Source organism: Mizuhopecten yessoensis, unplaced genomic scaffold (assembly GCF_002113885.1).
Source record: "Mizuhopecten yessoensis strain PY_sf001 unplaced genomic scaffold, ASM211388v2 scaffold10629, whole genome shotgun sequence".
NCBI lineage: Eukaryota > Metazoa > Mollusca > Bivalvia > Pectinida > Pectinidae > Mizuhopecten > Mizuhopecten yessoensis.
The window spans coordinates 114,913-131,500 of record NW_018408642.1 but is presented as its reverse complement, the minus strand read 5'-3'; the positions used below and the strand labels follow the sequence as shown (position 1 = coordinate 131,500).

Genomic DNA, 16,588 nt, shown 5'->3' with positions numbered 1-16,588 from the left:
TCACAATGTCAATATCATGACTTAAACATAGCAGTGACAATGTCAATATCATGACTTAAACATAGCAGTGACAATGTCAATATCATGACTTATAGCAGTGACAATGTCAATATCATGACTTAAACATAGCAGTGACAATGTCAATATCACGCTTTAAACATAGCAGTGACAAATAGCAGTGACAACGTCAATATCACACCTTAAACATAGCAGTGACAATGTCAATATCATGCATTAAACATAACAGTGACAATGTCAATATCACTCCTTAAACATAACAGTGACAATGTCAATATCACCCCTTAAACATAGCAGAGACAATGTCAAAATCACCCCTTTAACATAGCAGTAACAATGTCAATATCACCCCTTAAACATAGCAGTGACAATGTCAATATCACCCCTTAAACATAGCAGTGACAACGTTGATATCACGCCTTAAACATAGCAGTGACAATGTCAATATCACGTCTTAAACATAGCAGTGACAATGTCAATATCACGTCTTTAACATAACAGTGACAATGTCAATATCACCCCTAAAACATAGCAGTGACAACGTCGATATCACGCCTTAATCATAAGTGACAATGTCAATATCACGTCTTAAACATAGCAGTGACAACATCGATATCACACCTTAAACATAACAGCGACAATGTCAATATCACTCCTTAAACATACCAGTGACAATGTCAATAGCACCCCTTAAACATAGCAGTCACAATGTCAATATCACTTATGATTAAGGCGTGATATCGACGTTGTCAATATCACCCCTTAAACATAACAGTGACAATGTCAATATCACTCCTTAAACATAGCAGTAACAACGTCGATATCACGCCTTAAACATAACAGTGACAATGTCAATATCACGCCTTAAACATAGCAGTGACAATGTCAATATCACATCTTTAACATAGCAGTGACAATGTCAATATCACCCCTTAAACATAACAGTGACAATGTCAAAATCACCCCTTAAACATAGCAGTGACAACGTCGATATCACGCCTTAAACATAACAGTGACAATGTCAATATCACGCCTTAAACATAGCAGCGACAATGTCAATATCACGTCCATAACATAGCAGTGACAACGGCGATATCACGCCAAGCAAAGTGAAAAAACAGGTTTTAATAAAATAAGGATGGGTCATCCAGGGGCGACACTTTTGATAAAGTACATTTAAAACCTTTCCAAGAGACTTTGATTCCAGCATATCTGGGTCTGAAGATTGTTTTAGCAAATTTGACAACTTTTAGTTCCCTCAGGCATTTAGAGGTTAGATCCTAATTTTTAACTCTTTGAGTGATCATGGAACCTTCCTGCAAAATTTTATTGAAATTGGTTCTGTGGTTTTGGAGAAAATTTTTGAACTGTTATTTGTTTATGGACAACGACAAACAAAAGATATTAGAATTAGGTCGACTAAGTGTCAGGTGGCCCTAGGGAGGGAATTCTCGGAGGACGAATCACATCTCTTCTTGATCATCTCATTTCCTTGGAATACAAATACAGGCAATTATCCTCAACCAAACATCTCAATTATCAGCATAAAGCAAAGGAGTTTTTTATCTTCCATTTCAAAATTGTATGTAGTGCACAGACAGCATGTTACAATTGTCACTGCCATACTTGATCTGTTCTCTATGTATACTGTAATAGATAGTTTACACAGACAGCATGTAACAATTGTCACTGCCATACTTGATCTGTTCTCTCTATGTATACTGTAATAGATAGTTTACACAGACAGCATGTTACAATTGTCACTGCCATACTTGATCTGTTCTCTCTATGTATACTGTAATAGATAGTTTACACAGACAGCATGTTACAATTGTCACTGCCATACTTGATCTGTTCTCTCTATGTATACTGTAATAGATAGTTTACACAGACAGCATGTTACAATTGTCACTGCCATACTTGATCTGTTCTCTCTATGTATACTGTAATAGATAGTTTACACAGACAGCATGTTACAATTGTCACTGCCATACTTGATCTGTTCTCTCTATGTATACTGTAATAGATAGTTTACACAGACAGCATGTTACAATTGTCACTGCCATACTTGATCTGTTCTCTCTATGTATACTGTAATAGATAGTTTACACAGACAGCATGTTACAATTGTCACTGCCATACTTGATCTGTTCTCTCTATGTATACTGTAATAGATAGTTTACACAGACAGCATGTTACAATTGTCACTGCCATACTTGATCTGTTCTCTCTATGTATACTGTAATAGATAGTTTACACAGACAGCATGTTACAATTGTCACTGCCATACTTGATCTGTTCTCTCTATGTATACTGTAATAGATAGTTTACACAGACAGCATGTTACAATTGTCACTGCCATACTTGATCTGTTCTCTCTATGTATACTGTAATAGATAGTTTACACAGACAGCATGTTACAATTGTCACTGCCATACTTGATCTGTTCTCTCTATGTATACTGTAATAGATAGTTTACACAGACAGCATGTTACAATTGTCACTGCCATACTTGATCTGTTCTCTCTATGTATACTGTAATAGATAGTTTACACAGACAGCATGTTACAATTGTCACTGCCATACTTGATCTGTTCTCTCTATGTATACTGTAATAGCTAGTTTACACAGACAGAATGTTACAATTGTCACTGCCATACTTGATCTGTTCTCTATGTATACTGTAATAGATAGTTTACACAGACAGCATGTTACAATTGTCACTGCCATACTTGATATGTTCTCTCTATGTATACTGTAATAGCTAGTTTACACAGACAGAATGTTACAATTGTCACTGCCATACTTGATCTGTTCTCTATGTATACTGTAATAGATAGTTTACACAGACAGAATGTTACAATTGTCACTGCCATACTTGATCTGTTCTCTATGTATACTGTAATAGATAGTTTACACAGACAGCATGTTACAATTGTCACTGCCATACTGGATCTGTTCTCTATGAATACTGTAATAGATAGTTTACACAGGTGTTTATTTTCATCATTTATAAACCTTGTATTTCTTTGGAAAAATAGAACCAACTTGATCTGTCTACTTACCAATAGAACCAACTTGATCTGTCTCTATATACCAATAGAACCGACTTGATCTGCGTCTACTTACCAATAGAACCGACTTGATCTGTCTCTACCTACCAATAGAACCGACTTGATCTGTCTCTTTACCAATAGAACCGACTTGATCTGTCTCTACTTACCAATAGAACCGACTTGATTTGTGTCTACTTACCAATAGAACCGACATGATCTGTCTATAACCGACTTGATCTGTCTCTTTACCAATATCTACTTACCAATAGAACCGACTTGATCTGTCTACTTACCAATAGAACCAACTTGATCTGTCTACTTACCAATAGAACCGACTTGATCTGTCTCTACCTACCAATAGAACCGACTTGATCTGCATCTACTTACCAATAGAACCGACTTGATCTGTCTATATATACCAATAGAACCGACTTGATCTGTCTCTACTTACCAATAGAACCGACTTGATCTGTGTCTACTTACCAATAGAACCAACTTGATCTGTCTACTTACCAATAGAACCGACTTGATCTGTCTCTACTTACCAATAGAACCGACTTGATATGCATCTACTTACCAATAGAACCGACTTGATCTGTCTATATATACCAATAGAACCGACTTGATCTGTGTCTACTTACCAATAGAACCGACTTGATCTGTCTCTACTTACCATTTTTCATGTATATGGAAGGCACATCTACTGATGTCCTCTATAGTAAAACCAGTAAACTGAACCATACGCTTAGGCCACGGCTCATCTAGAGGATAAACAGAATCATTTAGTGACAGTAGCATTCAGAGAGGCAGAAAACACAGCAATTTACTGTGACAAGTTCATAACACTTTCAGGGTTAAAATGTGTTTTCTATTTCAAAAACCTTTAACAAAACTGTGATTTCAAAATAATCCATTAATTTTTTGGTTGAGAATTTTAAATGGCCAATAAATGTCAAGGCTACTGATAGACATATGTGCCACCTACCATGTCGTGTGAGTATTCGTGCCAGGAGGACTGACGCTGCAGCGATCTCTGTTGGCTTGTACTGGCCCATCTCTGCCTGGAGCAGACACAACTCACAGATATACTCTGCCAGAAATGAACTTTTCCTATCCAGTTTTGCTAACAAAGAAAACAGCTCCACAAAATCAAAACTGTTTGCGACCCTGATTTTACCACGCAGTGTGGCCGTGATCTCGCCCATCATTCGCACAACATCTTCATACTTGTATGTGTTGTCTGTTAGCCATGCAGCCTCACGAATTGTGATTATGTCTTTACCTAAAAATCTGATAGAAAAAAAGAATTAATCAGTCTCCTCTGAAAAATGTGATATTTTAATATCCATATACATTTTAAATCCTGTGTGTGTTTACTGAGTGTCTGAGAGTCTACTGCTAAATACAACTGTGCCATATATGACAGGTATCCCATGTGATCCTGATCATGTAAATTTGCAAGAGTTGAAATCAAAGTAGTTATTCTTTGAAATTTTGTTAATTCCTTACCTAGAGCAGAGGACCATTGCAGCCACCCCGAGAAGCTGTAGTTTTGAGCGTGTTGTCTTGTGAACCCTGAGGTATCTGTCCACCACATTGACCGCTACATGAAGAGTCTGACTTGAGAAATCTTTCATTCCTGCCACTTCCACCAGCCAATCTACAAGAATGTATCGCATCGATGGTGTCAGCTCATTTGAAGTTTTGAAACAGCTCTGGATGTTGCTTGGTGAGACGGAATGAATAAAGTCACAGACGGTGAATGCTGCTTGGTCCAAACTTACACCACAGTACATTTCCCTGGCATAGAATTTACACAGGTTTAAACGTGCTTCCATGTGCCCTAGTTTTGCAACTTGCCGCAGCTGTCGTATACTTTCCAGTCTAGAGGCGCGGTCACACACTCGGTGCTGCCACTGCTGCTGCCAGTGGAGGTAGGCCCCTACTCCGGACCTATACTTGGCTGCCTGTTGGAGGTAGAATTGAGTTTCGCCACTTCCATCCTCTTCCAGCAGGGACACAGTCTTTGCCACACAAACCTGTACATCTCCATTATCAGGGTGCTGTAAAAACGAGCACAAATAAATATTATACTGTCGCAAATTGAGTTTAACTGGAGACGCGAAACAGGTTTTAGATATATCTGTATACATGTGTATATGGTTAAATGGAGGGAGTTATGACCCAGTAACTAGTTCTCCAAGACAGAGCCCATGGGCTAATCCTAGAAGCATAATTGTACCCAGCAAAACACATATGTAATTATAGGGTGCTCATCTAAGTCCCCATGTTACAGTATGGGGAGTAACTCAATGACATGGCCAGACTCAAGGTATGGGGAGTAACTCAATGACATGGCCAGACTCACGGGACGGGGAGTAACTCAATGACATGGCCAGACTCACAGTACGGGGAGTAACTCGATGACATGGCCAGACTCATGGTATGGGGAGTAACTCAATGACATGGCCAGACTCATGGGATGGGGAGTAACTCAATGACATGGCCAGACTCATGGGATGGGGAGTAACTCAATGACATGGCCAGACTCACGGTACGGGGAGTAACTCAATTACATGGCCAGACTCACAGTACGGGGAGTAACTCAATGACATTGCCAGACTCATGGTATGGGGAGTAACTCAAAGGCATGGCCAGACTCACGGTATGGGGAGTAACTCAAAGGCATGGCCAGACTCACGGTATGGGGAGTAACTCAATGACATGACCAGACTCACAGTACGGGGAGTAACTCAATGACATGACCAGACTCATGGTATGGGGAGTAACTCAATGACATGGCCAGACTCCCGGTACGGGGAGTAACTCAATGACATGGCCAGACTCCCGGTACGGGGAGTAACTCAATGACATGGCCAGACTCACAGTACGGGGAGTAACTCAAAGGCATGGCCAGACTCAAGGCATGGGGAGTAACTCAATGACATGGCCAGACTCAAGGAATGGGGAGTAACTCAATGACATGGCCAGACTCACGGTACGGGGAGTAACTCAATGACATGGCCAGACTCACAGTACGGGGAGTAACTCAATGACATGGCCAGACTCATGGTATGGGGAGTAACTCAAAGGCATGGCCAGACTCACGGTATGGGGAGTAACTCAATGACATGGCCAGACTCACGGTATGGGGAGTAACTCAATGACATGGCCAGACTCACGGTATGGGGAGTAACTCAATGACATGGCCAGACTCACGGTATGGGGAGTAACTCAATGACATGGCCAGACTCACGGTATGGGGAGTAACTCAATGACATGGCCAGACTCACGGTATGGGGAGTAACTCAATGACATGGCCAGACTCACGGTATGGGGAGTAACTCAATGACATGGCCAGACTCACGGTATGGGGAGTAACTCAATGACATGGCCAGACTTGTGGGCTAATTCTGGTAGCTTGATTATGTTTAACTCTTGCCCAGCACTCGTTAGCATCAGGGATCACTTTGAACCGCGATATGTACCTTCTCTTTTTCAAAAATATCGAGCTAAATTTCTCTAAATGTGATTAAATATCTCCTGGTGTTTTACTTTGGATCGCCTACTTTCTGAGTATACACGATTTTAACATTAAAACTTATAATGTCTGCATAAACAATCACGTCGGACTGGACATTGTTATTCATGCGAATTCAAAGCGTATGCAAGTCGTTGTTTATCAATCACATTTTATCTGTTCACCTGAGTCGTAATCACTCAGAGGCTTGCTTTTTAAAAGTCTATCGAAGTGAAGCGCTAAGATGATCCAGACCTCGATATGCCTAACGTAGAATAAACATATTTTTTCGAATTTTAGAGTTTTAAGGTTTTTTTATGTTGTGTAGCCAGATATCCTAAAGGCATTTTCTGATTGGTTAAAACATAATATGCAGAAAAGAAGGAGACTAAAATGCCAAAATGCTTGCCCTCGTACTCCCCCCTTCGCTCAAAAATGACATGCTCCAAAATATCTCGCCCATTTAAAAAAAAATACTTCATGGGAGAAAATTGGGTTATCCCCTTACAATTCGAACCCAGGGGGATCCCTGAGCATTATGGAATGGAGATCTCAACTGTTTCCATGTTATGATCTAGGGACTAAACCTCCATTGCCAAGGAAGGAGAACAAAACCTATCTGTTCAGCATGAGTGAATTGGACTAAACATGTCTCCAGGCGCAGGGCCAACGTTATATTACAGGGATAAAGTCCCCAGGCACAGAGCCAACGTTATATTACAGGGATTAAGTCCCCAGGCACAGAGCCAACGTTATATTACAGGGATTAACTCCCCAGGCGCAGAGCCAACGTTATACTATAGGGATTAAGTCCCCAGGCGCAGAGCCAACGTTATATTATAGGGATTAAGTCCCCAGGCGCAGAGCCAACATTATAATACAGGGATTAAGTCCCCAGGCGCAGAGCCAACGTTATACTATAGGGATTAAGTCCCCAGGCGCAGAGCCAACATTATAATACAGGGATTAAGTCCCCAGGCACAGAGCCAACGTTATATTACAGGGATTAAGTCCCCAGGTGCAGAGCCAACGTTATATTACAGGGATTAAGTCCCCAGGCGCAGAGCCAACATTATAATATAGGGATTAAGTCCCCAGGCGCAGAGCCAACGTTATAATATAGGGATAAGGTCCCCAGGTGCAGAGCCAACGTTATATTACAAGGATTAAGTCCCCAGGCACAGAGCCAACGTTATATTACAGGGATTAAGTCCCCAGGTGCAGAGCCAACGTTATATTACAAGGATTAAGTCCCCAGGCACAGAGCCAACATTATATTATACGCTGTAAGTCCCCAGGCACAGAGCCAATGTTATATTACAGGGATTAAGTCCCCAGGCACAGAGCCAACGTTATATTACAGGGATTAAGTCCCCAGGCGCAGAGCCAACGTTATATTATAGGGATTAAGTCCCCAGGCACAGAGCCAACGTTATATTAAAAGGATTAAGTCCCCAGGTACAGAGCCAACGTTATATTACAGGGATTAAGTCCCCAGGCACAGAGCCAACGTTATATTATAGGGCTTAAGTCCCCAGGCACAGAGCCAACGTTATATTACAGGTATTAAGTCCCCAGGCACAGAGCCAACGTTATATTACAGGGAGTAAGTCCCCAGGCACAGAGCCAACGTTATATTACAGGGAGTAAGTCCCCAGGCACAGAGCCAACGTTATATTACAGGGAGTAAGTCCCCAGGCACAGAGCCAACGTTATATTACAGGGAGTAAGTCCCCAGGCACAGAGCCAACGTTATATTACAGGGAGTAAGTCCCCAGGCACAGAGCCAACGTTATATTACAGGGAGTAAGTCCCCAGGCACAGAGCCAACGTTATATTACAGGAATTAAGTCCCCAGGCACAGAGCCAACGATATATTACACGGATTAAGTCCCCAGGCGCAGAGCCAACGTTATATTACAAGGATTAAGTCTCCAGGCACAGAGCCAACGTTATATTACAGGGATTAAGGCCCCAGGCACAGAGCCAACGTTATATTAAAAGGATTAAGTCCCCAGGTACAGAGCCAACGTTATATTACAGGGATTAAGGCCCCAGGCACAGAGCCAACGTTATATTAAAAGGATTAAGTCCCCAGGTACAGAGCCAACGTTACATTACAGGGATTAAGTCCCCAGGTGCAGAGCCAACGTTATATTACAGGAATTAAGTCCCCAGGCACAGAGCCAACGTTATATTACACGGATTAAGTCCCCAGGTGCAGAGCCAACATTATAATATAGGGATTAATTCCCCAGGTGCAGAGCCAACGTTATATTACAGGGATTAAGTCCCCAGGCACAGAGCCAGAGTGATTAGTCTTTCAAAGGAAAAAGTTGACGGAAGATGGAGACTTATGTACTAGGGGAGCTACCCCTGTTTTTGACATGTATTACTATTAAACCCTTTACATGTAACTGATTGATTATCACACTTCGGACTGCTTACCTCCTCTAAATACTTCTTCATGTGTGTAAACACATACTCCTTACAGCAGGCGCCATTACGCGACCAAGGAGGACGAATGAAAAGCCAGGAAAATGGGTCAGTTCCCGGAGTGAGGCCCTCCATCTTACAGAACATGTGTGCAGCTTTCTCACCATTGCTGGTCACACGACGGTCGTCCTCTGGCACTGTAAAGGACAAGTCTTCATCAACGTAGGAAATATTGACATGCAAGTTTTTATCTAAATTTGGAGAGATCAGTATTACTTAGTAATTAAGTTTAATTAATTCAGTGATATTTTGAAAAAAAAATAAACAGAAGGGATTTTCAATCAAGCATTAAATAAGAGATCCTAGAAGGGCATTCGTGCCACCATGAAAGGATGTTATCAGAGCTAGCTTCTTTGCTCTTTATTGTCTGTACAGGTACTATGTCACCTATAGGTTGTTGCCACTATGACAAATGTTATTTTAAAAGAATTGCATAACTGTATGCAAAATGCTTCAACTTAGTTGAAGTTTGTAATTCTTACATAATATGAAATGCCGTCAATGACGGATGAATTCTCATTAGGACCAGGGGTATTTTTAACAAGGTGAACATACAAACGAAAAAGTGATAACAAAATTGAACTGTCAAAATTCAAAATGGCTGTCTGGTGGCCATCTTTGGGTTTTCCCATCCGACTCAATATTTTGTATGCATAACTACAGACCAAGGGGAACCATCATGTAAAATTTGGGGGAAATCCCTTCAGTACTTTCTGATAATAGGTTTGTGATCAGTCCCAAAACTTGATGCATGACTAAGGACCATGAGGAACCTTCTAGTGTAATTTGAAGAAGATCCCTCCAGTACTATCTAAAAATCAGCGCTAATAAACTGTAAACTATCAACATTTGATGGCTGCCTGACGGTCGTCTTTGTTTTCTGCTGTCTCAAATTTGATATGCATAACTAGGAACCACGGGAAACACATGTGTGAAATTTGAGAAAGATCCCTCAAGTACTTTCGGAACATTATAGCTACAACCCTAAATATTATAGCTACAACCATAAACATTATAGCTACAACCATAAACATTATAGCTACAACCTTAAACATTACAGCTACAACCATAAACATTATAGCTACAACCTTAAACATTATAGCTACAACACTAAACATTATAGCTACAACCATAAACATTATAGCTACAACACTAAACATTATAGCTACAACCATAAACATTATAGCTACCACCTTAAACATTACAGCTACAACCATAAACATTATAGCTACAACATTAAACATTATAGCTACAACACTAAACATTATAGCTACAACCCTTAACATTATAGCTACAACCCTAAACATTATAGCTACAAACATAAACATTATAGCTACAACCATAAACATTATAGCTACAACACTAAACATTATAGCTACACCCCTAAACATTATAGCTACAACACTAAACATTATAGCTACAACCCTTAACATTATAGCTACAACCCTAAACATTATAGCTACACCCCTAAACATTATAGCTACAACACTAAACATTATAGCTACAACCCTTAACATTATAGCTACAACCCTAAACATTATAGCTACAACCCTAAACCTTATAGCTACAACCTTAAACATTATAGCTACAACACTAAACATTATAGCTACAACCATAAACATTATAGCTACCACCTTAAACATTACAGCTACAACCATAAACATTATAGCTACAACCCTAAACCTTATAGCTACAACCTTAAACATTATAGCTACAACCATAAACATTATAGCTACAACACTAAACATTATAGCTACAACCTTAAACATTATATCTACAACCTTAAACATTATAGCTACAACCTTAATCATTATAGCTACAACCTTAAACATTATAGCTACAACCCAAAACATTATAGCTACAACCCTAAACATTATAGCTACAAACATAAACATTATAGCTACAACCATAAACATTATAGCTACCACCTTAAACATTACAGCTACAACCATAAACATTATAGCTACAACATTAAACATTATAGCTACAACACTAAACATTATAGCTACACCCCTAAACATTATAGCTACAACACTAAACATTATATCTACAACCTTAAACATTATAGCTACAACCTTAAACATTATATCTACAACCTTAAACATTATAGCTACAACCTTAAACATTATATCTACAACGCTAAACATTATAGCTACAACCCTAAACATTATATCTACAACCCTAAACATTATAGCTACAACCTTAAACATTATAGCTACAACCCTAAACATTATAGCTACAACCATAATCATTATAGCTACAACCACAAACATTATAGCTACAACCCTAAACATTATAGCTACAACCTTAAACATTACAGCTACAACCCTAAACATTATAGCTACAACCTTAAACATTACAGCTACAACCCTAAACATTATAGCTACAACCTTAAACATTATCGCTACAACCATAAACATTATAGCTACAACCCTAAACCTTATAGCTACAACCTTAAACATTATAGCTACAACCATAAACATTATAGCTACAACATAAACATTATAGCTACAACACTAAACATTATAGCTACAACCCTTAACATTATAGCTACAACCCTAAACATTATAGCTACGACCTTAAACATTATAGCTACAACCCTAAACATTATATCTACAACCCTAAACATTATAGCTACAACCCTAAACCTTATAGCTACAACCTTAAACATTATAGCTACAACCTTAAACATTATATCTACAACACTAAACATTATAGCTACAACCCTAAACATTATAGCTACAACCCTAAACATTATAGCTACAACCCTAAACATTATAGCTACAACCCTAAACATTATAGCTACAACCCTAAACATTATAGCTACAACCCTAAACATTATAGCTACAACCCTAAACATTATAGCTACAACCCTAAACATTATAGCTACAACCCTAAACATTATAGCTACAACCCTAAACATTATAGCTACAACCCTAAACATTATAGCTACAACCCTAAACATTATAGCTACAACCCTAAACATTATAGCTACAACCCTAAACATTATAGCTACAACCCTAAACATTATAGCTACAACCCTAAACATTATAGCTACAACCCTAAACATTATAGCTACAACCATAAACATTATAGCTACAACACTAAACATTATAGCTACAACCATAAACATTATAGCTACAACACTAAACATTATAGCTACAACCATAAACATTATAGCTACAACCATAAACATTATAGCTACAACCATAAACATTATAGCTACAACACTAAACATTATAGCTACAACCCTAAACATTATAGCTACAACCTTAAACATTATAGCTACAACCCTAAACATTATAGCTTACATCCTTCATTGTACAGGTAGGCAATGGCTAGCTTGATTAGTGCTTCTATATTTCCAAGGTTTGCAGCTCTGGAAAAGAAGAAAAATATGTAGAAATTCATTATACATGAAATATGTATAAACATCTTTTGTTTACATTTATAGTTAATTTCTACCAAACTAAGACAATATTGACTTTACACCAATTTCTACCAAACTAAGATAATATTGACTTTACACCAATTTCTACCAAACTAAGATAATATTAATAACTTTACACTTATTTTTACCAAACTAAGATAATATTTATAACTTTACACTAATTTCGATCAAAGATAATATTGACTAATACTTATTTCTACCAAACTAAGATAATATGAACTTTTCACTGATTTCGACCGAACTAAGATGTTTACTTTTATAACAATAATTTCTACCAAACTATGATATTATTAATTTTACAATAATTTCTACCAAACTATGATAATATTAATTTTACAATAATTTATACCAAAAACCTAAGATATGACACTTACCTTTGAAAATGGTGAAGATTATTACACATTGGCCAGTTGTCTTGGAAACTAGCCATCGCCCAGACAGGTGAGCTGTCGTCTATAACGTCACGGAAGTAGGAGTGTACCTAAAATCAATAATTAAGACTTAGCTAACAACATCAAAGTCAGACTTGTATGTATATACATAGGGCCCCCACAAGGCTTTCTCTGCTACAGAATTTCAGTTGTATGTTCCCCACTTCATCCGATTGTTTTTTCTAATTTGAATTGCCAACAGTTCACTGCAAAGGTGCCATTGGAGGGGAGGCTGCTTACTAAAGTAATTAAAACTACTTCTGTCTTCTTTCTATCATATACATATTAATTAAAACTGCTTCTGACTTCTTTCCATCATATACATATTAATTAAAACTACTTCTGTCTTCTTTCCATCATATACATAAGTGAGAAACTGTGTTAAAACTTACATTGTCACAATACTTCAGGTTTGGGAAAGAAACAAAGTATTTGTGACAGAATCATATATACAATAGACTTCTAAATAAAATTGTCATACATACCGTCCTCATATCATTGAGGAAGCCATGTCATACATACCGTCCTCATATCGTTGAGGAAGGCATGTCATACATACCGTACTCATATCATTGAGAGCCATGTCATACATACGGTCCTCATATCATTGAGGACGGCATGTCATACATAGTCCTAATATCATGGAGGAAGCCATGTCATACATACGATCTTCATATCATTGAGGAAGCCATGTCTTACATACCGCCCTCATATCATTGAGGAAAGCATGTCATACATAGTCCTAATATCATTGAAGAAGGCATGTCATACATACCGTACTCATATCATTGAGAGCCATGTCCTCCATACCGTCCTCATATCATTGAGGAAGCCATGTCATACATAGTCCTCATATTGAGGAATTCATGTCATACATACCGTCCTCATATTGAGGAAGCCATGTCATACATACCGTCCTCATATTGAGGAAGCCATGTCATACATACCGTCCTCATATTGAGGAAGCCATGTCATGCATACCGTCCTCATATTGAGGAAGCCATGTCATACATACCGTCCTCATATTGAGGAAGCCATGTCATGCATACCGTCCTCATATTGAGGAAGCCATGTCATACATACCGTCCTCATATTGAGGAAGCCATGTCATGCATACCGTCCTCATATTGAGGAAGCCATGTCATACATACCGTCCTCATATTGAGGAAGCCATGTCATGCATACCGTCCTCATATCGAGGAAGCCATGTCATACATACCGTCCTCATATTGAGGAAGCCATGTCATGCATACCGTCCTCATATTGAGGAAGCCATGTCATACATACCGTCCTCATATTGAGGAAGCCATGTCATACATACCGTCCTCATATCATTGAGGAAGCCATGTCATACATACCGTCCTCATACTGAGGAAGCCATGTCATACATAGTCCTCATATTGAGGAAGCCATGTCATACATACCGTCCTCATACTGAGGAAGCCATGTCATACATAGTCATACCGTCCTCATACTGAGGAAGTCATGTCATACATAGTCCTCATATTGAGGAAGCCATGTCATACATAGTCATACCATCCTCATACTGAGGAAGCCATGTCATACATAGTCCTCATATTGAGGAAGCCATGTCATACATAGTCATACCGTCCTCATATTGAGGAAGCCATGTCATACATACCGTCCTCATACTGAGGAAGCCATGTCATACATAGTCATACCGTCCTCATACTGAGGAAGTCATGTCATACATAGTCCTCATATTGAGGAAGCCATGTCATACATAGTCATACCATCCTCATACTGAGGAAGCCATGTCATACATAGTCCTCATATTGAGGAAGCCATGTCATACATAGTCATACCGTCCTCATATTGAGGAAGCCATGTCATACATAGTCCTCATATTGAGGAAGCCATGTCATACATAGTCATACCATCCTCATACTGAGGAAGCCATGTCATACATAGTCCTCATATTGAGGAAGCCATGTCATACATAGTCATACCGTCCTCATATTGAGGAAGCCATGTCATACATACCGTCCTCATACTGAGGAAGCCATGTCATACATAGTCATACCGTCCTCATATTGAGGAAGCCATGTCATACATACCGTCCTCATACTGAGGAAGCCATGTCATACATACCGTCCTCATATTGAGGAAGCCATGTCATACATACCGTCCTCATATTGAGGAAGCCATGTCATACATACCGTCCTCATATTGAGGAAGCCATGTCATGCATACCGTCCTCATACTGAGGAAGCCATGTCATACATACCGTCCTCATATTGAGGAAGCCATGTCATGCATACCGTCCTCATATCATTGAGGAAGCCATGTCATACATACCGTCCTCATACTGAGGAAGCCATGTCATACATAGTCATACCGTCCTCATACTGAGGAAGTCATGTCATACATAGTCCTCATATTGAGGAAGCCATGTCATACATAGTCATACCATCCTCATACTGAGGAAGCCATGTCATACATAGTCCTCATATTGAGGAAGCCATGTCATACATAGTCATACCGTCCTCATATTGAGGAAGCCATGTCATACATACCGTCCTCATATTGAGGAAGCCATGTCATACATAGTCATACCGTCCTCATATTGAGGAAGCCATGTCATACATACCGTCCTCATACTGAGGAAGCCATGTCATACATAGTCATACCGTCCTCATATTGAGGAAGCCATGTCATACATACCGTCCTCATACTGAGGAAGCCATGTCATACATAGTCATACCGTCCTCATATTGAGGAAGCCATGTCATACATACCGTCCTCATACTGAGGAAGCCATGTCATACATAGTCATACCGTCCTCATATTGAGGAAGCCATGTCATACATACCGTCCTCATACTGAGGAAGCCATGTCATACAGTCCTCATATTGAGGAAGCCATGTCATACATACCGTCCTCATACTGAGGATGTCTCTGATGTGGAAGCCTTTGAGGATATAGAGGATGACTTCCTCTGGGAGGTGCCATATTGTCAGTTGGTTGTGTTTTCGAGGACGCAGCTGCATATGCATATGGACGGGTATAAATGTGTTGGGTGACTTCTGGAATTTACTGAGGGCTGTTAACACTGTAAACAAAACATACTAATCAAAACCAAAAAAAAAAACCACTTGAAAACAATACAAATTTCTGTTCTAACACTTGCCTCCTTTATAGAGGAGAATTGAAAGAACAGCTCAAGCTGCAGAAACGGTGGAGCTCTAACACTGGAGCTCTAACACTGGAGCTCTAACACTGCCAGCATTATTTTTCATTCTGATGTTTCATTTAATATGTCAATAATTACATATATTGAAAATCGAAGCCTTATCGGATCCTTGAGCCTTGTTGCTCTATTATATCCTATATATATAGGATACTTTAGCACAATACTAACACGTTGTCATGTGTTTAGTAGTAAAATGTCCAGGGATAATCACAGTAAAATGTCCAGGGATAATCACAGTAAAATGTCCAGGGATAATGACAGTAAAATGTCCAGGGATAATGACAGAAAAATGTCAAGGGATTATGATAGTAAAATGTCCAGGGATAATGATAGTAAAATGTCCAGGGATAATGACAGTAAAATGTCCAGGGATAATGACAGTAAAATGTCCAGGGATAATGA

At 39.1% G+C, this 16,588-nt stretch overlaps 1 protein-coding gene across 3 annotated transcripts in view; it reads right to left on the bottom strand.

The window, feature by feature from the left end:
• The window catches only part of LOC110461504 (cyclin-F-like), a 30,105-nt gene that overhangs the window by 10,977 nt on the left and 2,540 nt on the right, over positions 1 to 16,588 (bottom strand). For 2 of the 3 annotated variants that reach the window (XM_021514989.1, XM_021514988.1), the window contains exons 2-8: positions 15,870 to 16,045; positions 12,916 to 13,022; positions 12,402 to 12,469; positions 9,043 to 9,227; positions 4,584 to 5,137; positions 4,060 to 4,364; positions 3,748 to 3,835 (exon numbers count right to left, since the gene is read on the bottom strand). In XM_021514989.1, the coding sequence (XP_021370664.1) occupies positions 3,748 to 3,835; positions 4,060 to 4,364; positions 4,584 to 5,137; positions 9,043 to 9,227; positions 12,402 to 12,469; positions 12,916 to 13,022; positions 15,870 to 16,045 (1,483 nt within the window). Of the gene's footprint in view, positions 1 to 3,747; positions 3,836 to 4,059; positions 4,365 to 4,583; positions 5,138 to 9,042; positions 9,228 to 12,401; positions 12,470 to 12,915; positions 13,023 to 14,330; positions 14,342 to 15,869; positions 16,046 to 16,588 lie in introns of those variants that run through there. The other variant, XM_021514990.1, reaches the window with a different exon arrangement.